The 26,126-nt window shown below is 37.5% G+C and overlaps 2 protein-coding genes across 3 annotated transcripts in view; one reads left to right on the top strand and one right to left on the bottom strand.

Moving 5' to 3' along the window:
* CREB3L2 (cAMP responsive element binding protein 3 like 2) overlaps positions 1–26,126 on the bottom strand; it is a 205,600-nt gene that overhangs the window by 136,891 nt on the left and 42,583 nt on the right. The window lies entirely within an intron of this gene.
* Positions 1–26,126, top strand: part of AKR1D1 (aldo-keto reductase family 1 member D1) — a 37,746-nt gene that overhangs the window by 7,897 nt on the left and 3,723 nt on the right. The window contains exons 2-7 of one of the 2 annotated variants that reach the window (XM_019750591.2): positions 5,531–5,698; positions 8,754–8,870; positions 12,268–12,345; positions 16,768–16,890; positions 23,157–23,266; positions 23,996–24,161. In XM_019750591.2, coding sequence (XP_019606150.2) covers positions 5,531–5,698; positions 8,754–8,870; positions 12,268–12,345; positions 16,768–16,890; positions 23,157–23,266; positions 23,996–24,161 — 762 coding nt within the window. The remainder of the gene's footprint in view (positions 1–5,530; positions 5,699–8,753; positions 8,871–12,267; positions 12,346–16,767; positions 16,891–23,156; positions 23,267–23,995; positions 24,162–26,126) is intronic. The other variant, XM_074315318.1, reaches the window with a different exon arrangement.

Here is a 26,126-nt window from a genome sequence, read left to right as displayed (position 1 = left end):
ATGTCTCATCCCATTTGTCTATTTTAATCTTTTAATAGTATCTTTTCATAAACAGAGTTTCCCAATTTTAATGTGGTCACATTTAGAACTCTGTTGCTGTATCATTAGTACTTTCTCTAGCTTGTGTAAGAAATCCTTCTTTACCCAAGTGTCTTCAATTGGTGACTCTGGGCACAGACTCTGGGAAGGAGAGGTAGGTGCAGGTGGTTTCCTGGACAGTACTCTCAGGAACCAGACCTGTTAGGGAGTGAGAAAAACCAGTACGTTCAGCGGGGAGAGCTGACGTGTGCTACAGTTGCTCAGCACACCCACAGGGAGCTCTGGAATGCAAATGGTGCTGCAGAGCTGAGGTAAGAGCAGGCTTTTATACTCCGTGTCATCCATAGAGGGAACCAGATGTAAATAATTAGCAGCCAACACTTCCGGCAGCTGAGGAAACGGGGCACATTAGGACATACCCTACAGTCTACACTGGTGCCAATTTGATCTACTGGTTTTATACGCGAAGTTCACCCCTGGGAACAGCTCTTCCAGGATTTTGTGTGATCTCTCTCCAGGAAAACATTTAAAAGCGGTAGACTCAGCAGGATACATACAGCTCCTGCCACTAAAGCTGTCTTCCAGTTGTAACTTACACTTGTCATCTCCCTCCCAGACTATGCAGTCTGGATTTCCTGATTCCTTAGCCAACATCTCTGCTGGTCCAGGTGATTTACCTGATGTTAAGACCCAGACCCTCATCCTTCAGGTGTCTGAGTCCCTAGTCAACTCACCCTCTCAGGTCATGGTTGCTGCCTTGTCCATTAACTATTGAAATCAGTAAGGAGTGTACCATTGGATCACCTAGGTGCCAAATATTTCCTTCCCTGTCCCATTGCACAACAATCATAAGTCCAATCCTCCAATCATAAGTCTCTTACCCCCACCAGTACGGCTACTCTTTCCCATGAACTCTTGAAATGGGAGCCTGGTTTCACCTGGGAACTAAGACCTTTAGATTCACAGAGCCTAAAATTCAGGGATCGGAAGCACACATTTTCCAAATAGATCAAAGGGAGTGATGCTACGATGACTCCTTCTTACTCAGTTTTCAGACTCTTCAGTTTTCAGTTTTCAGTATTGTACTTTCTGGGGACACACAGCATAAAAGGATGTTGACCAAGGGTACAGGTTACCTCCTGGAGGATGAAACCTTATCCTTACGGACTCTCCCCTTCCTTAAGTGGAAGAAGGGGGCTATTAACTATTTTAGAAAACAAAACTTTTATTTTATTGAGCTTGTCCTTAATCGTTAGGTCAAATTTTTGCATTTTAGATTCTTCTATCATATCACTTACTTGAGTCTCCAAATATGGTGTGCTATTTGATCTTTCTGATTCTTTCCTAAAATGGATTTTCCTAACACATGTCAGAATTTATATAGAATTCTCTTATGCTACATTTAAGAACTACAAAGAACTATTTTTTTTATCTCCACATTCCCAGCTAGTTCCCCCAGATTGGTTAGAATTAAATCCAAAATAGTAGTTCACCTCATTGCTGCTTCCACCATCTATTTTCCAGAGAAAATATTTTTAGCAAGAGTGTACCTTTTAGAAAAGGCTCTTTAATGATGGCTCAATCATTGAAGATTGTCACTACTAACTTTCTTCTGTGCCATAATCTTATTAAATAAAGCACCATTCATATATTACTTCAAGCTAATAGTCAATACTACACTCCGACCTCAGCCCTTCTCTTTCTCTCTTTATCCTGAATGCTCTCCTTCTGTGCTTCTTTCCTTGGTTAATCTTTGAAAATACAAGCGTATTCATACCCTCTAATATGCACTGTTTTGAGTTCTTCCCCTTATAATAAATCTACTTTAGCTCTGCACCTAGTTTGTCAGTTTCAGCTCACAGAATCTCAGGGATAGATTTCTGAGATATGTGTATCATCTCATATTAAATTTTACTCTTTTTATTAATACTAGAGCATACACTTGAAAATGAAAGTAGTATTTTTGTTTTAAGCCTGTAAATTCCTGGATTCTACCTGAAGCCGCCTCTTCCCACTGTGCTTTTATTGTCACACTTGCTGTCATCTGTAACATCTCATTTTAGAGTCTGGGATTTTCATTGCCTCGGTTTCTGTTCAAGCCCTATTAATCATGTTAATCAAAGAATTTCTAGAAGGCGTGTATCTTTCTCTAACTATTTGATATTTGTTACTATTAATCTTATTTTCTAATACCATCTGTGTAGCCAGCTTGTTCAGTTTTCATATCATCTTCTCTTCTCAATAGTCCTGACTTTCAACTGAAATAGGGAAAGAAAATGCAATTTATGCCCCCAAGCCTTCCTATTTCTAGCCCAGAACTATAAAGCCACTAGAAATACAAGAGATTTCTTATCTCACTCATTTTACAACAAATCAATACCTGTGGACCAGAGTTCACAGGTCTGATGTGATTTGTCAAGCATTTTGGTTAGAACACTGACAATATATTAACAGAAGCAAGCACAAGTAGTTTCAACATTTGTGAATGAGATCAGAATGATCACCATAGGAATATGAGGGCAACAAAAATCAACAAATGGGATTAAGCCTCTCCTGCACACAAAACCTAAAAGAATTTGAAATTTTTTCTGATGAAACTACGTGTTTATCTTGATGGAAATCTCCATCAAGGCTTCCATTTCTCATTAAGAAAAAACATAACTAAATTGACACACTCTTTATTATTATTATTATTTTCAATTATAGTTCACATTCTATATTACTTTCAGGTATACCGCATAGTGGTTAGATATTTATATAATTTACAAACTGATCCCCTGATAAGTCTAGTACCCACCTGGCACTATACATAGTAATTGCAATATTATTGACTATATTCCCTATGCTGTACTTTACATCCCCATGACTATTTTGTTACCACCAATGGTACTTCTTACTTCCTTCACCTTTTTCACCCAGCCTCCAACCTCCCTTCCATCTGGCAACCATCAATTTGTTCTCTGTATCTATGAGTCTGTTTCTCTTTTATTTGTTCATTTATGCTGTTCTTTAGATTCCACATATAAGTAAAATTATATGGTATTTGTCTTTTTCTGTCTGACTTATTTCACTTAGCATAATACCCTCTAGGTCTATCTATGTTGTTACAGATGGTAAGATTTCATTCTTCTTTATGGCCAAGTAATATTCCATTGTATATATGTACCACATCTTCTTTATCTAGTCATTTATTGATGGACACTCAGGCTGCTTCCACATCTTGGCTATTGTAAAGAATGCTGTAACGAACATAGGGGTGCATATGTCTTTCCGAATTAGTATTTTGGGTTTCTTCAGATAAATACCCAGAAGTAGAATTGCTAGATCATAAGGTAGTTCTATTTTTCACTTTTTAAGGTACCTTCATACTGTTTTCCATAGTGGCTGCACCCATTTACAATCCCAGCAAAAGTGCACAAGTTCTCCATATCCCTGCCAACACTTGTTGTTTGTTGTTTTATTGATGATAGCCATTCTCACAGGTGTGATTTTAACTAACATTTAATTGTTGTTTTAATTTGCGTGTCTCTGATGATTAGTGACATTGAGCATCTTTTCATGTCTCTTGACCATCTATATGTTAACACATACTCTTGTATATTTAAAGTGCTATCATACAGCATCATGACAGAGTGTGTAGACACCCGTGTATCTCCCCTTAAATCTACAGATAATCAAACTTCTAAATGAAACAGGTTCCTCTGCGTAACCCACTGGCAACCTTGAGACGACCAGACGTTGGGAGAACTGAAGGCGTGTGTACTGGGACATGTAGGGGAGGCAGGATGAGGGGAAAGACAGGACTGTACCCGTAGCTGCAGCCCCCCAGCCACTGCGGCTAAGCCCACGGCCCTAACCAATGGACAGGGGAAGGAAGGAATCGGGGTGCGGCCCCCCACACTATGGCCCAGCGGAGGGGAAGCAGGGTAGAAACAGTGGTTGGTGCTTGAGACTCTCACTCCCTCTACCAACTGCAGTGGAGCCTGGTAGCAGCAGCGGAGACATGTCTATGGTCTCCCAGCCACAGAACAGTGGCACCAGCAGGAAAGGGAACCAGGTAACAGCACATGGGCTCACAACCCCCATCGCAGTCGTAGAGTCCCAAGACCCAGATGCCCCAAACACAGCGGGAACACTCACCATCCTGCCACCCAGATGGCAACTCCCATGACCACAGCGACAGTCCCCCTGCCCACACACCCCAGAGGCACACCTAGCATAGGTAAGAGACAACAAAAACTACCACTAGGCACCATCTAATGGAAAACAAAGACCTCTAACTATCAACCAGCTCAACTGTTAAAATCAAAATGGTACCTAAATAAGAAACTATTCACTACTTCAAATGAATCTGCAACCTGTCAAGCACCATGAATAACCAAGGTAATGTGACAACATAGGAAAAAATTGACAATTCTCCAAAAACCAAACTGAAAGTCATGGCAGATAGTGACCTAAATGACAGAGAATTCAAAATAGCAATCATGAAGAAACTCAATGATATACAAGAAAACTCAGACAACTCAATGAGCTCAGGAATAACATTAATAAATAGAAGGAGTAATTTACCAAAGAGATTGAAACTATAAAAAACAACAACAACAACAACAAAAACACAGAAATTCTGGAGCTGAAGAACTCAATAAACGAGATGAAGGATCTATTAGAACGCATTGGAAATAGGTCACATAAAAGAGAGAATTAGTTCAAAGAAACCTCGTAACAACATAAAAAGGGAGGAGTAACAGAATGGAACTTGTATAGGTGAATGAAGATAAAATGTTATCAGAAAAGGACTATTTTATCTATGAGACATTATATACAAACCTCATGGTAACCACAAAACAAAAATCCAGAGCTGAGGTACAAAACATAAAAATAAAAAAGAGGAAACAGAGAAAAGCATCCTTTCCTGCCACCCATGTCCACCCCAAGCAATCACTGATCTGTCTGTCACTATAGATTAGTTTTCATTTTCTAGCATTTTCTATAAATGGAATCATAAAGTATTTATTTACACTTTTTCGTCTGGCTTCTTATGTATAGCTGGTTGATATTCATCCATGTTGCTGTGTGTATCAATAGTTCAGTCCTTTTTATTATTGGGTAGTATTGCGTTCTGTGGATATAATTCAGTTTATTCACCCGAACATCTGATTTATAATTGAGCCTTCTTCAATGACCTATGCCCTCCTATAACATGGCTACCATGACATCTCCTGTCACTGGTAAAATTGATCAAGTCATATTTCTGAAGCTGCAAAGCTGAGGGCAGACCTGGGATGGATGGAGTCTCCCACTGAGTGTGGGATGCTCCCTGGGAGGTCAGTTTCTCCAGCCTCCAGATACTCTCTTCCAATTACAACAGCATGGAATTGAGAATTTGTCATTTTCACTCTGAAACAATATACAGCAAAGTATCCGGGTTACTAATGATTAACCTCAAGAATCATTTCTTTTCTCCCAAACCCCAAACCCCTTGTCGTTTCAGACCTCTAAGGGGGACTGTTTGACAGCAGTGAAGATGGCCATCGATACGGGGTACCGGCACATTGATGGGGCCTACATCTACAAGAACGAGCATGAAGTGGGGGAGGCTATCAGGGAGAAGATAGCAGAAGGAAAGGTGCAGAGAGAGGATATTTTCTACTGCGGAAAGGTGAGGCCTTCCCTTCACCTCCATCTCCTTATTTTAATGGTAGACCTGATGCCACTTTTCTCTGCTAAAGAATTTTGGATTCACCAAGAGATGCGAATTCTCAACTGCCGAATTCCTTACTCCTGCCAAGAATTTAGGGACTAGTGAGCCCCTTGAAGGTGAGGGCACAGCTCTTTCTTCTCACATGGGCATGGATTTAAAACAATATGGACAGAAGCGAATCTACAAAGCAAAAATGTGAGGAGTGGAGGGAAGGGGGTGTGGTTCATGTTACATACGCATTTGCCAAAGCTTTCTTTAAAAGGGCAACCTTCTTTTTCTTTTGTGTGAGCCTATTTGTCCATAGAGCATTAATTTTTTATTGAACTATAATTCACATACCATGAAGTTCACCATTTTAAATCAGTGGTCTTTAGTATATTCCCAAAGTTGCACAACCACAACCACTACCTAATTCCAGAATATTTTCATCACTCCAAAAAGAAACCTCACACCCACTGGCAGTGACTTCCCATTTATCCCTCTCCCGTAGTCACTAGGAATCACTGATCTACTTTCCATCTCTATAGTTTTTCTATTTTGGACATTTAACACCAATGGAATCACATAATATGTGGCCTTTTGTGTTTAGCTTCTTTCACTTAGTATAATGTGTTCTGGGTTCATACATGTAGTAGCATGTATCAGAATTTCATTTTTTATGGCGAAATAATATTCCATTGTATGGACATGCCACATTTTGTTTAGATCACTATCTTTGGAGCAATTTAAATCTCCAAGTGTTAAAAATCATTATCCATTGAAGAGCAATCAGAAAAATAAAGCATAATGATTCAAATAAAAGCCAGTGGAAATATAGGGTGTGTATTTGCAGGCAGCTTTGCAGGAATAAAGCTGTACAACTTTGGAGAACTTGTAATACAATTCTCCTGAGGGTTCTAAAGAAAACAAGATGCTCCCCAGATTTTGCCTCTTCCCAGCTCCCCACTCAGCTCTTTTCCAAGCTCTCTAGGGCTTTGCGATTCCCCAAGTCACCAGCCAATTATGGATTGTTTCCAAGCAGCCACATGGAGCCACTGTCCCAAAATATCAACCTGAAGCTTTTCACTTTATTACAGCTTTACAATTTTGATTCCTAAAGATTTTATTATTACACGGTCTCTCATTAGAGTAAAACATCCAGGTGCTGTCAAAGTGTTTCCAGAGAAGAATAAACTTGAATTCATACCCTGAGGACCTACGCCGAAACAGCCTGCCCAAAGCCAGAAATATTTTTGAAGACTTTTTCTACCTTAAAATTTTTTAGACTGCCCTTTTTTTCCATGATAGATTCTTCTTTGTTTCATTTTGTTTCATGTAAAAATGAGGTTTTAAATAAGCACCAAGAAAAATAAACCAAAAATCTTTCCTCCTTATCTCCTTGGTAAGTAGTTAAAGCGGTTGCAATGTCTATCATGCTGGAAAGATTGAACCGAATTAAATCAATTCTTTCATAAAGTTGCTATGAGTTGACATTTAGAAAACACTTAAACAGCACCTATCACAAAGCTAGTGCTGAATAAAAGTAAATGAAAATATATAAAACAGAATTTTCGCTTAATGGGATGACACAATAACACCAAAGGGGCCCACAGTCACAGCAAAAACACATTTTTCCACTACTCTCTCCATATTAAGTTTTCTCTTCTCTGTGCTTTTAAGGCAAGAAAAACAAAATAATTATCCAACGTAGAAAAAAAAATCAAATTTTACCAATTTTGCTTGCCCTTACTAGTGACAAAAAGGGTACAGAAATTGAAAACTTTTTCCCCCAAAGGAATCTTTGAGCAAATGCGATGCTCCAAGAAAATGTACTAATTTATCCTGAGGCTCTGAGTACCCCCTCAACACCCTATGTTTTATAGACTTCAAGGATACACATGCCCTGGTTTGACCACCCAAGCCTTAATCTTTCATTACCTGACACTAGAGATCAGGTAATTTATTTTCCCTTTTTCTGTTGTTGTTAAGCTCTCTAAGTTCCTTTTATTCATTTTTTTTTAGCCTATTGAGATGTTGACATACAACACTGTGTGACTTTAATGCACAGCATGTTGATTTCATGCACTTAGATACTGCAAAATGATGACCACCATAGCATTAGCTAACACCTCCATCCTCTCACATAATTACCATGTCTTTTCCGTGATGAGAACATTTAAAGTCTACTCTCTTAGCAACTTTCAAATATATAATAGTTTTACTAACGATAATCACCACGCTATACATTAGATCCTCAGAATTTATTCACCTTATAACTGGAAGTTTGAACCCTTTGACCTCCATATCTCCCCATTTTCATTCATGAATTGCTGTCCAATTGTTGGCCTCTGTTGTGGAATGAGGCTGGGGTCTCCTACCCAATCATTTTGGTGACATTATCGGTTCAGCCAGAGATCCAGTCACTTCTTAGTAGGAAATGGCAGAATTTCTTTGGGGTCGGAGTAGGACCAAATGAGAACAAAGGAGCAGTGAAAGAGATTCGACACCTTTGAAATAATTTAAAATTTCACCAGCTTCTGGATTGTCTGTTACAATGTGAAGGATCCAGTGAAGTCACCCATGCAATCATACTTCTTGCTTGGGTGAAACACATCTTTTATCAGAGTGACATGAAAATAAAGTGCCAGGCCAGGTCAGCACAGCTATTTAGATACACGTCTCCTAGTTACACAATGGAAAAGTTTAAGTGCTGAGAGTCAGTTAGGAAATTAGCACTTTGCAGAGGAAGACTTTATCTCCGAATTACGTCCTCTGTGATTCAGGTGGATCTTTAAGTCTGTGGTGCTGTATTCTGATAAAATTCTACTCTGGGTGTCACACGTTACATTAGCTTACTAATACTCAAATTAAACTGCAGCATACACATATTTTTGTGAAATGAAATGAGTGAATAAAATGTGTATGAAAGCTTTGTAAAGAATAAAGGTCCACATTATTGTTAAAAAAAAAAAACAAAGAAAAGAAAGAAAAATAGCACGGATGTTAGTTAACTATTCTCCTTTTATTCTTTCAGCTGTGGGCTACAAAGCTTGACCCGGAGTGGGTTCGCCCAACCCTGGAAAAGACACTCAGCGTCCTCCAACTAGATTATGTCGACCTTTACATCATTGAAGTACCCATGGCTTTTAAGGTAAGTTCAGATACCTGAAGGTTTGGCCTCTATCTCTGGCAACCATGAGCCAGCGGCTACTGCATTTCCCTGAAAATAAGACCTAGCTGGACAATCAGCTCTAATGTGTTTTTTGGAGCAAAAATTAATATGAGACCCAGTCTTATTTTACTATAATGTAAGACCGGGTATAATACAATACAATACAATACAATACAATACAATACAATACAATACAATACAATACAATACAATACAATACACCAGGTCTTATAAATTTAATACGATATAAGACTGGGTCTTATATTAATTTTTGCTCCAAAAGACGCATTAGAGCTGATTGTCCAGCTAGGTCTTATTTTTGGGGAAACATGTTCATGTGCATGAAGCAAGTTCGTTACTTGGCACCATAGAATGTTATGGCTTTGTTACCCGAAATCACACAGCACCAACAACCAAGCCGACAAATGGCCAGAAAGACTATATGTAACATACTCAGCCCTAGATCCCATGTTTCTTGATTCATAACCCAATGCACTTTTTATTATATGTCTTTAAACTGTAGTTTAAACTCTCCATCAAACCGTCACGTAGTCCCCAAATTCTAGTCCACATTCTAGCTGTCCAGCATCCAGACACACACTTCTTCCCACGGACATAGTCATGAAAATGTCCCTGCACCACACAGTGCAAAGTAATACACACAACTGAAAACTTACTCCCCCTCCAGCCCCTCCAAAGGGAAACAACCCAAGGAATGGTCAGGTCTGAGAAGTCAGCTCTAAGCCCAGGGTGTGATATCTAGTCCTCTGGTCCACATGAACTTCTTCCTCTAATGTTCTCAATCTATGGACTCAGTGTTAATTTAACCACCAACAGCACACCCATACACACTGCTGAAGATCAACAACTACTGTAAAATTTCATTGAGGGAAGGAGAGATTGAAAATGAAACTGGTCACTTGTGCACGAGGCAAATCAGATCGTGCTGAGGGACAAGACTCCACGCAGCCACCTGGGCTGCCCCTGTTCTGTTCCCTGGAAGCACCTTTCGTGTTGACTCTTCTCCGTGGTCACCTCCAAGATGGACTTTGGAGAAGACTCCCTCTTTGCCTCCTACTTCCTGTAGATACAGGTTTGCAGGCTTCACAATGACCTTGGTGATCAAAGGCTTTTATTGGCCAGGTCGGAATTTCACAGACAAGACAAGATCCTTTAAAAGTTTGCTAGGCTTTCAGTAAATAATTTAGCACTTTTTTAAAATGCCATGTTAACAAGCAAACAATTTCAGAACAACAAAATATAAACACAAAAAATCATGATAAGACATTTTTAAAAGATGAAGTTACTACCGTGTTTCCCCGAAAATAAGACCGGGTCTTATATGAATTTTTGCTCCAAAAGACACATTAAGGCATCTTTTCAGGGACTGTCTTACTTTTCATGTACAACAATCTACATTTATTCAAATACAGTCATGTCATCTTCTTCTGGAACATCATCATAATGTACTAAATGAGTCCGTCTGGTTGCCGATCTTAACTGGGGCTTATTTTCAGGGTAGGTCTTATTTTCAGGGTAGGTCTTATTTTTGGGGAAACACGGTATTGAACAGGAATGAGAGTCAATGGCATGGGTTTTTAGGGTTGAAATATTCTTCTAATAATGCCTTACAGTAGAAGCAGAAGTGGAGGAAAAAGACAATGGGCTTATCCAGATGAGGGATCCAGTGGGAGCTTAAAGGGAACATCATAGAAATATCTATCATGGGTTCAGGGTTGATAGGGACTTAATTAAAATCTGGGAAAATAACAATTATTTAACAGAGTTAATGATAGAGGCATAAAACTATTCCAAAACAGAAGTAAAATTGGGACTGCAAAAGGCAAGAATTGTGGAAGGAGACTGGAGTGGGAATGTGGGTCATAAATACTGAGAAGGTCAAAGAGCCTGGAAATCAGAGACAGAAAGAGCAATTAACATGAACCATGACGTGGCATCGAGGAAAGGAGCCCTTTCCTGCTCTCGGTGAGACAGGAGGAAATTGAGACAAAACTGTCTTTGCTAAAGAAAGTGTTATCCCAGGGGAAAGTTTCATTCAGGTGAGACGGTGGAAGGAAAAACTAGGGAGAAAAATGTAAGAATATAATAAATTTTGTCCAATTGCTTGGTTTTCAATAAAAACAATTCCTATCGTCTAGGTCTACAAAGACGTCCATGGAGCCAATCACATCCAATGGATACTTTGTTTCCTCATATTATTTAATCTCTTTCAATACACTTGACCACTATCTCTTTTAAACATTGTTTTCTTGTGGCATCTATAATATCACCCTCCAATGATTCTCTGGCAGCTTCTTCTCTGCCAACCTCTAAATGTTGTTATGCCCAATACTCTATTCTCAATATTCTTGCCGTACTGAGCCACACTCTCTCTATGAGTGATCTCACAGTTGCATGGATTGAATACTATTTTATATGCCGAGGACTACCAGATTTTGTCTGCAGCCATGACCTCTTTCTGAGCCTCTCTCTGAGACGTCTCTGTTCAATTGCCTTCTCAAATAGCTACTTGAGTGTTTAATGGTCATTTCAAACTCAAAACACCCAAGACAAACTGTTGGTTCCTAACCCAACTTCAAGAAATGATTGCCTCATCCATCCAAAGAGCCTAGGAATCATCTTTTATTTCTCTCTATCCCATTTCCAAGCCCAGAAGAAATGAGTCCCAATCAATTTCAGATCTAGCCAAAAAGGAGACATCTGACAGACAATACTCCACACCACAGTCAGTCTTGGTTGATACAGGATCATCCAAAAACTAGAGAAGGAGATCTGACACTCAGATAATGTGTGAGGTAGAGAAAAAAAAGATACTGAACTCTTGGAGGGCCCAAAAATGGAAGGAAAAGAATGACTGGGCAAGTTAGCCCGAACTGAGAAGCCGGAACATGCCACGTGGTCTTCAACTCTGGCAAAGATAGACTGTCAAAACACTGAGTCTAAAAGTCCTAATTCTCAACTTCTACTCTTTTTTTTTAATGAGAGATTTTGTCATTAAGAGAAAACTTCATGGCTTAAAAACAACAATAATCTGTCAATAAATAAAGGGAAAATGAATGCCAGGGTGAGATAATGAGATGAATGTGTCACATGTGTGGGACAAGTGAAAATTTCTAGACAGTCCCACAAAGGGAAGAATATAAATATATAAATAAATATACATATATATGATATTATATATGTATATACAAAAATATATAATTTATTGTATAATTATTTAAACATATACATAATTAAACTTGAATTGCTTTCCCAAGCTCTGGGTATATTGGTATAAAGACAACTCAAATTCCATAATTTTAATTCCCATATATAAATGAAATGAATTATATTTGTTTTGTTTTCTTTTTCCCAGCCTGGTGATGAAGTCTATCCTCGAGATGAGAATGGCAGGTGGTTATATCACAAAACAAATCTGTGTGCCACTTGGGAGGTAAGTTCAGCTGGGCCTCTTACTTGAAAAGACTACATTTTTAAACTGTGACCTGATTATACCTGTTCAATTTATGAAGACATGCAGCCCTACTTTCTCATTCCCAATTCCAAAGGCTGGGAATATACTCTAATGAGTACAGTGTCTCTTTCTAATGGACTTCTCCTCTGCAAGTAACAGTTGAAGATCTGAAGGGTGGAGTTGTTTTAAGGGATGAGGCAGCACTGACTAGTTTTCTGGTGCCTGGGGCTCTCCATCCTAGAGAGCAGATACTCACTCCTCGCATCATTGGAGCTGACAAGGTTTGGAGTCTGGTGTTCCACTCTAAGGGACTGCCTGACAGGGTGGCCAGTACCCCGGGAGAAAATGAGCTCATAGCCAAAATTAGCAAGGCATTTATTTCACAAGGAAAAAACATATCTCAATTACAGATCCCAACATCAACAGAACAGAGGACCAATAACTTTTAAATTAGCCAATTAATATATTAAAGGAGATAAGAAAACATATTAGCAATATGAAACAAGAACAAGAAAACTTTTTTTAAAAAAAAGAAGCATAAATAATAATTAGGAAAAACCAAAAATGTAATAGATAAGAAAAAATAAAATGGATACAGATGAGGAAAAAAAATGATCACATTGAAAGATCAGAATGAGGAAATCTCCCCATATGAAGAAGGAAAGGACAAGGAAAAAGCTAAAAGATGTACAAGATAAAATTAGAATTTCATGTATTCACAAAACAGGAGTCTCAGAAAAAAAGAAGAAGAAAGGAAACAACAATATTTGAAGGGGTGGGGGAAGAGATATTGAAAGGGTATAGATTACCAAAGAGGAAAGAGAAGGAAACCCATACCTAGATACATTACAGAGAAATTTCAGAATATCAAATATAAAGGGAAAATGTTAATGCTTCCAGAGTATAGCAACCAGTCCAATAAAGGAGACAAAAATAGAATAACTGAAAACTAATCATTCCAAGAAAAGGCAAGAAAAGAAGGAAAATAAAAGATGGGGAAAATAGAGAACAAATAGTGAGGTGGGAGATTTAAACTCAGTGGCATCAATAATCACAGTATTTGCAGATAGTCTGAACGATCCAGTTGAAAGGCAGAGGTTGTCAGACTACATATACATCAAAATCCTCCTATATATTACATACAAAAAAAACATTTTAAATAAATAACCACAAATACGTTGAAAGTAAACGTTACAAAAAAAAAAACAAAGAGGGTACAAAAAGATATAGTAGATAACAGTAGTTGAAAGAAAGCTGAAGTAGCTATTTTAATAACAAAACAGATTTCAGAGCAAAGAGTATTTGTAGGGATAAAGAAGTTTGTTTTATAATGAAAAAGCCAATCCTAAACATCTGTGCACCAAACAACAGAACTCCAAAATACATGAAGCATAAACCAAGAGGACTGAAAAGGGAAAGAAAATAATCCACAATTATAGTCAGAGATTTAAAAACTTCTCTCTCAATAATTCAGATAAAATATACACAGAAAAATCTATAGAATATAGAAGATTTAAACATTATCACCCTACTTAACCTAACTGACATTTATAAAATACTTGGCCAAAATATGACAGAATGCTATTTTTCAATTGCACAGGGAACATTTAACAAAATAGGCCATTTTATGAGACATAAAATGAATCTCAATACATTTTAAAGTATTCTGATTATGCAAAGTAGCTGTATGATTAAAATTGGAATTAAACTTGATATCAAAAACAAAAATATATCAGAAAAACCATCAAATATTTGAAAACTAAGAAGTATGCTTGTAATTTACCCATAAGACAGAGAAGAAATAACCAAATCTATATCTATATATAATCTATATGCTAGCAAGACACAGTTAGAAATTGAAGTTTTAAAAAAACAATATTAAATATTTAGAGGTAAACTTAAAATATGTACAAGACTGATATAGTAAAAACTCTCACACATTACTGAGAGAAATTTTTTTTTTAAATCTAAATAAATGGAGGCATACAAGCACACTACGTGCTGTGACCAGAAGACTCAATGCAGTTAAGATGTTAATTCTCCCCAAATGGGTCTACAGATTCAATGCAATCCCAGTCAAAATCACAATAGAAACTGAAAAGCTGATTTTTAAATTTATAGAGAAATGCAAATGACTCAGAAGAGCCAAAACAACTTTGAAAAAGGAGGATAAATTTTTGAGAACTTACACTAATTAATCTCGAGACTGATTATACAGCTACAGTAATCAAGACACTGCTTTATTGGCATAAAGATAGTCATATAGATCAATGGAACAAAACAGAGAGTGCTAAAATAGACGCATACATATTATACGTAAGTTGATTGTGAGTCGATTTTCAACAAAACCGCTAAGCCATTCAATGGGGAAAGGAGAATCTTTCCAGTGATGTACTGGAAACGGCGCACACCTGCTTGCAAGAACTCTTTGTGCACATCTCTTCCTAACTCCACCTTTGGTGATGTGAAGTTGTAAGTTTAATACAGGCCATGTGAGTAGTTACATTACAGAAATTAACTACCACTACAAATTGGGGCGCTTTCTTTTCCTGGATAGCTAGTTGTCAAACATTTGCCAGCACACCATGGCATATATTCATGATCTTGACTGTGGTGATTTTACTGGTGTATAAATGTGTCAAAATTCATCAAAATGTACACTTAAAACGTGTCGTTATTGCTTATCAATTATACCTCAATAAATCTGTAAAAAAGAAAAAATTAAAACTTCCAGAAAGAAAGTCAGTCATATATAATGAAATTGGTATCAGTTCTGTTTTAGTCTGTTTTGTTTTATTATCAGCAGCACTGGATGCAAAGCAGATAATACAATAGTATTTTCAATATACTGAAGAATAAAAACATTGACCTTGAACTTTATATCCAGTCAAATTGTAAGGCAAAACTGATGCATGATAAAAATGTTTTCTGATCTACACACTGCTCAGTTTTGCCACAAGACCAACATTAAAAACCATTGCACCAGAAGGTAAGGGGGGAGGGAGGTGGTAGATGAGGGTAAAGGGGATCAAACATATGGTGATGGAAGGAGAACTGACTCCGGGTGGTGCACACACAATGTGATTTATAGATGATGTAATACAGAATTGTACACCTGAAATCTATGTAACTTTACTAACAATTGTCACCCCAATAAACTATAATTTAAAAAAAATTAAAAATTAAAAAATTAAAAAGAAAAAAAACATTGCGTCTGATGTATTTAAATAAGAGGAGCAAAAATCTAAAAGTTGCTCCAAGAAATGTACAAAGTGAAAGTGATCAAATCAAAATTGATACAGTTTTTATTATCTGTAAAAATATCATATGTAAAACCAAATAAAAGGAGAAAAATATACCCATAATAATTGAAAATTAAATTCTGTATATACCATTAACATCATAGATTTGGAGTGGGGGTAAATCAAGAAATATGTAAACACACTAAGTTATTGTCCTTATTAGGGGAAAGGTATAGATATAAAACCTTTCAAAAGTAAGACAGCGTTCAAAAGAAACATAGAAATGTGGGATAAACTAAGATAAGACAGTAGAAACAGTTCAAATATATTTATAGTTGCAATAAATATAAACTAAATTTACCTACTGAAAGATAAAGATTGACAGATTAGAATTAGGCACACCTAAGCATAAAGACATGTGAAAGTTAAAATTTAAAGGACAGGGGAAAAAAATCATATCAGTCAAGTACTTATCAGAAAAAGCTGTGTAGTAATATTAATATCAAACAACATTCAGCATTATTAGGGATGGAAATGTCTCCCTAAGATGATGAAAGATTCAATTTACCAAGAAGATATACCAATCAATTTTAGACACATATGGACAAAATACCTTCCAAATACATGGAGCAAAAATTATATAAAAATATATATATTAAAAAATAGAATGCATGAAGACATTGATACATCCACTATTAGAGTGGGAGATTTCTGACATATTCCTTCAAATTATTGAGAAGCCAGGAAAAGCTAGGCCTAATTTTATATATAATGTGTGTATACATACATATGGGTAGGAGAGAGAAAGAGGAGAGATTTGCATCCCAAAACAGGAGAATATATATATTTTTACACATATCACGTTTATGAAAATTGATCGGGTACCATGCCATAAAGGAAGCCTCAACAAATTTCAAGAAATAAGATCATTATTAACATGCTGGTGTACGTTGTGAAAATACAAGGGGAAGATACGGTATATAATACTTCCTGAACTCAATCACAGAATTCCTGTCTCCCCCACGTTCTTTTTCCTTACAGAATGCCTATTCACATACCCAGGAGTTTTGCTTTTTGAAGAACTTATAGTCACACTTATAAACATTCATTCTTGCTTGTTTGAGGCTTCTTTCACGACCCACTGGCATTCACTCTACAGGCTTTGGAAGCTTGCAAAGATGCTGGCTTGGTGAAATCCCTTGGTGTATCCAATTTTAACCGCAGGCAGCTGGAGCTAATCCTGAACAAACCAGGACTCAAACATAAACCAGTCAGCAACCAGGTACCGCTTGACTGGGGGGAGGAAGTGCTGATGGGGGGGGGGGGACCTCAATGTTTACTTAACACGTAGAACCCTGGGCTAGGAATCAGAAAGTCTTGTGGTTACTCTACATTCACGTGTATCTTATCATAAGACCCTGGGTAAGGCTTTTAACTTCTCTCAATTTATGTCTCTTTAAAAAAAAAAAGCAAAATACTGAAAGTTCAAATCCTGACAAAAGTAACCCAAAAAAATTTTTTGAAGAAAAATAATGAGGGGGAGCAAGACCTGCCAGATATTAAGACATATGGAGCATTTATAATAATGTAAGATCAGGGCAAGAACCAACATACAGATAAATATAAAATAAGAAATATCTTAGAAACAGGCCCAAGTGTAATAAAAAATTGATATAAAATAAAGTAGCACAAACTAATGGCAAAAGGATGGATTTTTCAGTAAATGGTGTGGGGGAAAAATGGCTAGTTATGTGGAAACAAGGTAGATCTTTGTCTCATATCATACTCTAAAGTAAATGTCCCTATGATCAAGATTTAAAGAGAAAGAGGAAGTCATTTGTAAATACTACAAAAGAATTTTAGTTTTCCAGAAGTATGGATCAAACAGGAAGCCATGGGAAAAATTATAAAGAAAGTGATCAATATAGTAGTATAAAAACGTTAAATCTAAAAATATTAGAAACACAGAGAAAACAAATAATTACATTTTTAAAATTATAATAGAAAACGGAGTTCATATCTTTGTGAATTAAAAGTCCAATAAAAATCAATGAGACATTACCTGGAGTAAGATTTTTACTGATATAGCCCCACGTGCGAGGGAAGTAAGAGAAAAAATAAACATGTGGGATTCCACCAAACTAAAAAGTTTTTTCACAGCAAAGGAAACTATCAATAAAACAAAAAGGGATCCTACTGAATGGGAGAAAATATTTGTCAATGATATATCTGATAAGGTGCTAATATCACAAATTTATAAAATACTCACTCATCTCAACTCCAAAAAAACAAACAACACAATTAAAAAATGGGCAGAGGACATGAAGAGACATTCTTCTAAAAAGGACATACAGATGGCAAACAGACATATGAAGAAATGCTCAACCTCACTAACCATCAGAGAAATGCAAATAAAAACCACAATGAGATACCACCTCACCCCAGTCAAAATGGCTATTATCAATAAATCAACAAACAACAAGTGCTGGCACGGATGTGGAGAAAAGGGAACGCTTGTGCACTGTTGGTGGGATTGCAGATTGGTGCAGCCACTATGGAAAACAGTATGGAGGTATCTCAAATATCTGAAAATGGAACTACCTTATGACCCAGCAATTCCACTCCTAGGTATCTTTCCGGAGAAATCCAAAACTCTAATTCAAAAATCGTTATGCACTCCTATGTTTATTACAGCACTATACACAATAGCCAAGACATGGAAACAACCGAAATGCCCATCGGTAGATGACTGGATTAAGAAACTGTGGTACATTTATACAATGGAGTATTACGCAGCCATAAAGAAGAAAAAATCTTACCATTTGCAACAACATGGATGGACCTAGAGAACATTATGTTAAGTGAAATAAGTCAGACAGAGAAAGACAAATACCATATTATCTCACTTATATGTGGAATCTAAAGAAAATAAGTGAATGAACTAATCAGAAACAGTTTTGGAGACATAGAGGAAAAACTGAGGGTTGCTAGATGGGAGGGGGGTGGGGATAAGGGGGAAGGTGAGGGAATTAGAAAACAGTCAGTAACCACAAGATGGCCAAGGGGTTTTGAAAATTAATTTGGGGAACGTAATCAATAATGTTGTAAAGATTTTGTAGGGTATCCGATGGACACTTGTCCCATTGGGGAGACCACCTCAGGGATGATGTAGATGCCTGATCACTGCACTGTACACCTGAAGCTGAAGCTGAACAATAGTGAATGCCAACTATAATTTTTTTAAAAATCAATGAGAAAAATCAGTGAGAAATAACATTAATGCTCAACAGAAAAATGGGCAAAAGAAATCAACAGAAATTCACAGGAGACAAATTACAAGACTGGTAAATATATTGAAGTGTTCAATTGTACCAGCAATTACAGAAATTTAAATATAAGTGTGACTTTGTATTGTATATCAAATTAGCAAAGCTCTTGTTTCATTTTTTAATATAATGCTCTATGTAAGCAAGGGATGAAGTACTGGTGAGTACAAACTGGTTCAGCCTTATGGAAAGCGATTTGGCAGTAAGTATCAAGAGTCTTAAAAATGATCACAGTCTTCTACTTCTAGGAATCTATCTTCATGAAAAAAAATCCGAATACCCATATGTGTGTTTGTCACAGCCCTGTCTGCAATGGCAAAAAAAAAAAGAAGGAAACAAACTATATAAGAAAAATTAGGGGAATGTTTAAATAAATTATAAAACATTCATATTATGTGAAATCCTAATAAAAGATGTTCCTGAATCATTTTTGAGGAAAAGAAAAATGGCCATGATATTAAGGCCTAAGACCAGGATACAAAATGTAATAGACAGTATGGAGGTAATTAAATTCTTTAAAAATATGTGCATAGAAAAAAGATTGGAAAGAAAGAGTGGTTATCTCTGGCTGTGAATTTTACAAGTGAAATTTTGTTTTCTTCCTTATGCTCTTCTGTATGTTACAAGTCATCTGTGGCGGGCGTACATTACTTTTATAATCACAACAAAATACTATTATCCATCTTATTTCATGGGGCTAATGATACACTCTGCCCTACTTCATAAAAGATTAAGAAGCTAGACTAAACAAGTCTCTTGGATTGGGTAAATACTTATATTATGAGATTACGGTTGACTTGTTTGGTGGATTCACTGTTTTTAGTAACTCAGAAGAGTCTGGTACGAGTTCATAACAGAAAGAATGAATGATTCGCTTCACCAGGACAACAGCCCACACTTGAAATAGAAGCGCTGCTATTTTAGAAGTTCCACTTCCAAAATGACACGTAAGCGTACCCACCATATGCTCTCAGGAATAGAGGAACCACCTTGGACTTGCTAACTGACCTCCATCCATCCCTTTGTTCCTGCGCTGCCCCTCACCGGCACATCTCCTGCCTGTGCCCCCAAGAACAATACTTTATCATAAAAACGTTGAAATGACAAACAGGCTTCTTCTTACAAATATACAGAGAAAGATGGTGATTTTTTTTTTTTAATCTCAGAATGAAAAACAGAGTAGAAATTTGACAGTGTGTATCCTCATGCAAAGGAGGAAATAATCTGATTGGTTAGCCCTTTGAAGAGCTTCACAAATACATCCCAGGAGGGAAGCAAGACATGCCGGAAGATCACAGCCTGAGCTCATTCATGTGTTTGTTCTGTGGTGTTTGAAAGCCACGTTCATCAAGATGCTGGAGACGGCATGGATCAAAGTGCAGGTCTACTGACCACCAGCCATTATCCTGAGCATTGGGAGGGACCACCTATACTCCAAAGATACAAAATGGGTAGCTTCTGGTGCGGTGCAAAGCAGCTTTCCATCCAGGAATATGATGAACATATTGTGGGCATTACACAGAGTGCACACATTTTATGTGTAAAGGATACAAACCCAAAGACCTTGCACAATTCAAACTTCACGTATTTCAACATTAATTTTCCCATTAAGATAAATCTACAGTAAAATTTGCAACTTGATGTATTTTTTCACAGACGTCGAGAACAAAGCCACATCAAATGGGACCTCACGCTATACGCTTTCTCAGAGCCTGCGTATTCCAGGCTTCCTCGTACTATCCACGATGTCCATCTAAAGAAAGGTGTCTCCAGGCTCCACGCCTGGCTTAGTCTGTCTGAAAGCCTTTGTGGTGGGCAACTTGTCATGGAGAGTTTTCTCAGACTAGTTCCAAGGACGCTACAGATCTAGCTCAGGCCTTTTCATCTCACACAAAGCTCCAACACTTAACTCAACAATGAAGGAAGGTGGGGGGAAGAGGGAGAGAGAAAGGAAAGATCTCCAAATTCCTCAAAGTGGCTCCTGACCCTATTCACCATGCCTAAGTCACAGGGGCCTTGACACAGGAGTCAGTGAATATTTGTTGAGTGACTTAATTAATGAAATGAAAATTCAACACAGTTTTTACAGAAAGACAGACGAGGACAGGGTTAATTGGTGAAAGGGCTTTTGCTATTTTCCTTCATGGGTTCTGTCCAGCTTCTTAACCTTACCTGAGATTTGAATATGTAAAGTTCAGCATTACCAAATAGTGCTGTAAAAGCCCCAGACACGTCAAGACACTAACAAGTTACATCAACTTTACATCGCAAGCAAGGAAAAGTAAAGACAGCGTGTCCATTGGTCCACTCACGGAAGACTGTCACCAGTCCCTAGCAAAAACAGGAAGGCAAGTGTGCTTAGATACTTGAAAACAAGGAGGTTCCAGGGCCTGATGACGTCAAGTCCCCATGACATCAGAAACCATCCCCACCCTCTGCCTTCAACTGAGCATCCAGTCCCAGCCTCCTCAATGAGGGTCATTCCCTGGCCTGAAATTACCCCCATCAAGCAGCCCATCGGAAGTCCGGTCCACAACAGTCTACAGCATCAATCGTGATGTTCCCTAAGCCTGTGGCCCCGTACTCTATGTATGGGTATTGTTCTCATTCATTTAACAAATAGTCATCAAGCAGCTGCCGGACGCCAGGCACCTTGCTAGGTGCTGGGCATGAAGAAGTGACCAAAGACAGATTCTAGTCCTTGCTCTCATGGCAATAACTGTCTAGAGGGGAACACACATTAATCAAACCATCACAAAATTGTTACTTATAATTAGAAACTGAGATGAATGCTATGAAAAGAAGGAATGTGGTTCTCTGGGTTCACATGGACTTGGATCACATTAGGTTATCCACTCCCACCCTCACCCCCAGAATTTCCCTCACTGAGTGTCCCTTTAGTGATATGCCCTAGTATTTTTATCTAAGAACTATCTCTGCAAACATATATTATATTATGTTATATTATATTACATTATGTATTATACTAACTCAAAAGTTTTTGCTAAGTGCATGTTTCTAATATGTTGCCCAATGCAACTCTGTGAAGTCCCAAATTTGTTTAGTCACAGATTTGATATTCACAAACCTGTTTGTTCTGTTTTTAATTGTATTAGCCTTATTACGTATACCTTTTGCTACAAATCATACAAAATCCTTTTTCAAAGGGTCGGTTACAAAAATGTTCCATATACATATAAACACACACACACGCGCACATACACGTATGCATACATACATATATATACATATTTAATAGGCCAGAGACAGGTAACCTGATTAGAAAGGAGTCTTTGTGGGGAAAATTAAATGTGTTTTAAATAAGCAGGCAGGCATTAAACATAGAATTTATACTTAGTCTCTAAGCAGCGATGTGATAAATTATGTGTTTTGGAAAGACTGGTCTACCAATAATAAACAAGACTGAAAACAAAAAAGGGACTGAAAGTGGAGAGTAATGTTGGGAGTGGGCGAGGGTAAAGGAAAGAAATACTATGACCACTATGATTCCTCACTTATTTTAGTCTATGAGTATGTGCCACTTTTCAGAAGAAAAGAAAAGCATAGGTCAAAACTACCATAGTCTTCAAGAAGAAACTTGAGAAGAATTTTGTTGACACAAGTATTTTTAGTACAGGAATCGTGTCAGTAGGATACTGAAAATGAAAGCAGGCTTACATTTGGTGGTGTAAAGAAATCTCGGCCAAGAGGACAAAATTGATCTTTAAAAGTAGTGTTACACAGGCTCTACTTCTTGTGAAAATATTCTTAGCTGTTCGATAGCTAGGGACAGAGGTTCTTCTGTAACATGTCACTTCTACTTGTAACATGTCACTTCTACTTGTAACATGTCACTTCTAGTTACTAAAACCGTAATCTGAGCCTTGAGACTGTTATGGAAACTGTATTTGCTAGAATGCCCGCTGTAAACTGCGTCTCTTCACTTAAAGTTTTAAATTTTGATAGGTATACACAATTGAATTGTACCCCAGTTATTTCAGAATTAAGCCCCAGAGGGTGACCTCTCTAAGCTTGTGTTAATTAATCTCACCGGGATATAAACAATGGAAGTTTCCTTGTTAGGAAAAATATTTAGGATTTGTCTCATTATCCATAATACTTTTAAACGGACTTTATTGAAGGGCTTTTTTCAAACCATGTAAGATTGCATTCATCCACAAGGCCTTAATTTTGTGCTCTCCTCTCCAATACAACCACGTAGGTTGAGTGCCATCCGTATTTCACCCAGACAAAACTCCTGAAATTTTGCCAACAGCATGACATTGTCCTTGTTGCATATAGCCCTTTGGGGACCTCTAGGAATCCGATCTGGTGAGTAATGCTATATGTCTCTTCAGGAAATGTGTCCTTTGATATCAAATATGAGGCCGATGTGAATTTCTTGACTGGAATGACTCCATTTGTCTTGTGATCTTAAGAAAGTAACTTTACCTCTTCAAGTCATTCTCTCTACATACAAATTGAAGCTAATGAAACCTTCCTCATGTAGATGCTATAAGAATGGACTGTACTATGTGTATAAGATTATCTAACAGTGCCTGAAACAGAGGAAATGCTCCATAAATGTCAGGTGAGGTATTATTTGACAAAGAGTCTCCATGGTCATATTCTGAGATTTTAGAATTTCTTGATCTCTGTAGTCAATGGAGACATTGCCACTGTGATGTGTTCCCCAGACCAGAGTAGAAATCTTTCTGCTCTAACATGATTCCAAGAGCTGCGCCTCTGTTTCTTCCACTTCGGGCTTCCTGCTTCCCCCCTATGCCTACTTCTAACCCAGTTCTCTCTGTAAGATCCAGCAAAGAAGTATTATTTACCCTCTGAAAGAGGCAGTTCTCTACATTTGCCTCGCTTGGTCTTCCCATAATAAGAGCAACTCTTCATTGACGACTCTGCACTCAGAGACACTGGTTACAGGGGACCTGAAGTCTCCTGGTAGGTTACCAGGTGAACGGGAAGACAGAGGAGGAGAGTGCGTGATGAACTATTGGTTCTCATTGCTCAGCTGAAATGATGCATGCTTTGACTTTTGTTTCAAAGGGTGAATACATCTTCCCCACCCCTGTTAAAGGATGCCCTTCTAAACTCTCTGGGGAAGAAGTACAATAAGACAGCAGCTCAAGTTGTTCTGCGTTTCAACATCCAACGAGGCGTGGTTGTCATTCCTAAAAGCTTTAACCCTGAGAGGATCAAAGAAAACTTTCAGGTAAGAGAACTACCTTTGAAAATGGAAAAAGTATGTTGTTGTTGTTTTTTTAATTTAGAGAATTTTCTGTTCAGAGTAATAAGAAAATTGTAATGTCGTCGTATTTTATTTTATACCAACTCCCTGACCTATTCTGCCCATATCCAGATTTAATTTTAGCAGAATTTGAGGCAATTCCTAGTACTTCAGGGATTGCTTTGCTGCTTATACATTACAGGTATACCTCGGCGATATTGCGGGTTCAGTTCCAGACCACTGCAATAAAGCATATATCTCATAAGAAACGTATAAAGCAAGTCACACACAGTTTTTGCTTTCCCCGTGCACGTAAAAGTTATGTTTACACTATGCTGTAGTCTATTAAGTGTGCAATAGCATTATGTCTAAAAAATGTACATACCTTAATTTAAAAATACTTTATTGCTTAAAAAAAATGCTAACCACCATTTTGGCCTTCAGTGAGTCATACTCTATTTGCTGGTGGGGGGTCTTGCAATGTTGATGGGCTGCTGGCTAACCAGGGTGGTGGTTGCTGAAGGCTGGGGTGGCTGTAACAATTTCTTAAAATAAGATAACAATGATGTTTGCCACATCAATTGATTTCTCTGTAGCATGTGATGCTGTTGGATAGCATTTTACCCACAGTAGAACTTCTTCCAGAATTGGAGTTAATCCTCTCAAACCCTGTGGCTGCTTTATCAACTAAATTTATGTAATATTCTAAATCCTTTGTTGTCATTTCAACAGTCTTGACAGTATCCTTACCAGGAGTCAGTTCCACCTCAAGAAACCACTTTTCTTTGCTCATCCATAAGAAGCAACTTCTCTCTCCTAATTAATGCCCATCGACATACAAACATGCTATAACCTCCAATCTTAAAAAGTAAAATCCAATCTAGACTCACTTTCCTCTCAGCTATTATCCATTTCTCTTTCCGTTTATAGCAAAGCCCTTAGAATTCTATTTTCACCGCCTCCAAGTCCCTTTCCCCCACTCTCTCTTAAGCCCACTGAAACCAAGCCTTTACCCTGACCATCCACAGAAACAGCTCTTATCAAGGTCACCTGTGACCTCCACGTTGCTACACCCAATAATTTGTTCTCAGTTCTTGTCTCACTAGGTCTTTGAACAGCATTTCACAGTTAACACTCTCCTTCTTAAAACATTTACTATAAGAGAAGCAGGTTTTGGGGGAAATATCAGGAGCTCAGTTTTGTAAAATGAGATCCTCATTCACTTAGGATAATTTGTGCCATGAAAAATAAAAGAGCACTGAAATCAATCCATATAATAAGAAAAACATCACATAGAAATAATGAAGGGGAAGAGAACTTGGAACTTTATCTTAAAATTGAAAGCAAAAATTATGAAAGTAGTTTTACTCGTTTTATATTTAACAAAATTTAGGTTATAATCACATATGTGCACTAAATCATAGAAGAGACACGGTGAAACAGTGTTGATTTTTTACAATACGCTTGACAAAATTACATAACAACATGACATCCTCTATTTCACAGTTTTTGCAAAGTGATCATAAAGAATAATTTTGTTAAAATTTCAGAGGGCTTCATCTGAAGGAAATTCTTAATCCTTTTATTTTTTTTTCAAGTCATACTCTTTTGATATATCCACCAGAGTAAATGCTAACTGTGTCCGATTCTTATTTGAAAATGATTGTGCCTATAATCAGAGCAAACCTCCAGCATCCCTTTCATTAACTTCATGAAATCCTGCATCTTTAGCAAGATTTGCAACTTCACTTTGCTGTTAGGGGACATTGCATATGCACTGGAGTCAGAAACTGACTCACCAACACTCAGAGGGCAAACAAAAGAGCAAAAAGGATGTTTGAGTAAGGATTCATTTTAGGAGAGATTGATTCATTCATGACTGTTTTTACGGTATGCAAACTTTTGTTTCCTTACACAATCTCATAAATTCCAATAGTTGGATAATAAATA

Source organism: Rhinolophus sinicus, linkage group LG11 (assembly GCF_036562045.2).
Source record: "Rhinolophus sinicus isolate RSC01 linkage group LG11, ASM3656204v1, whole genome shotgun sequence".
Taxonomy (NCBI): domain Eukaryota; kingdom Metazoa; phylum Chordata; class Mammalia; order Chiroptera; family Rhinolophidae; genus Rhinolophus; species Rhinolophus sinicus.
Note: the sequence above shows the minus strand (reverse complement) of the source record. Positions and strands in the feature narration are given on the sequence as shown.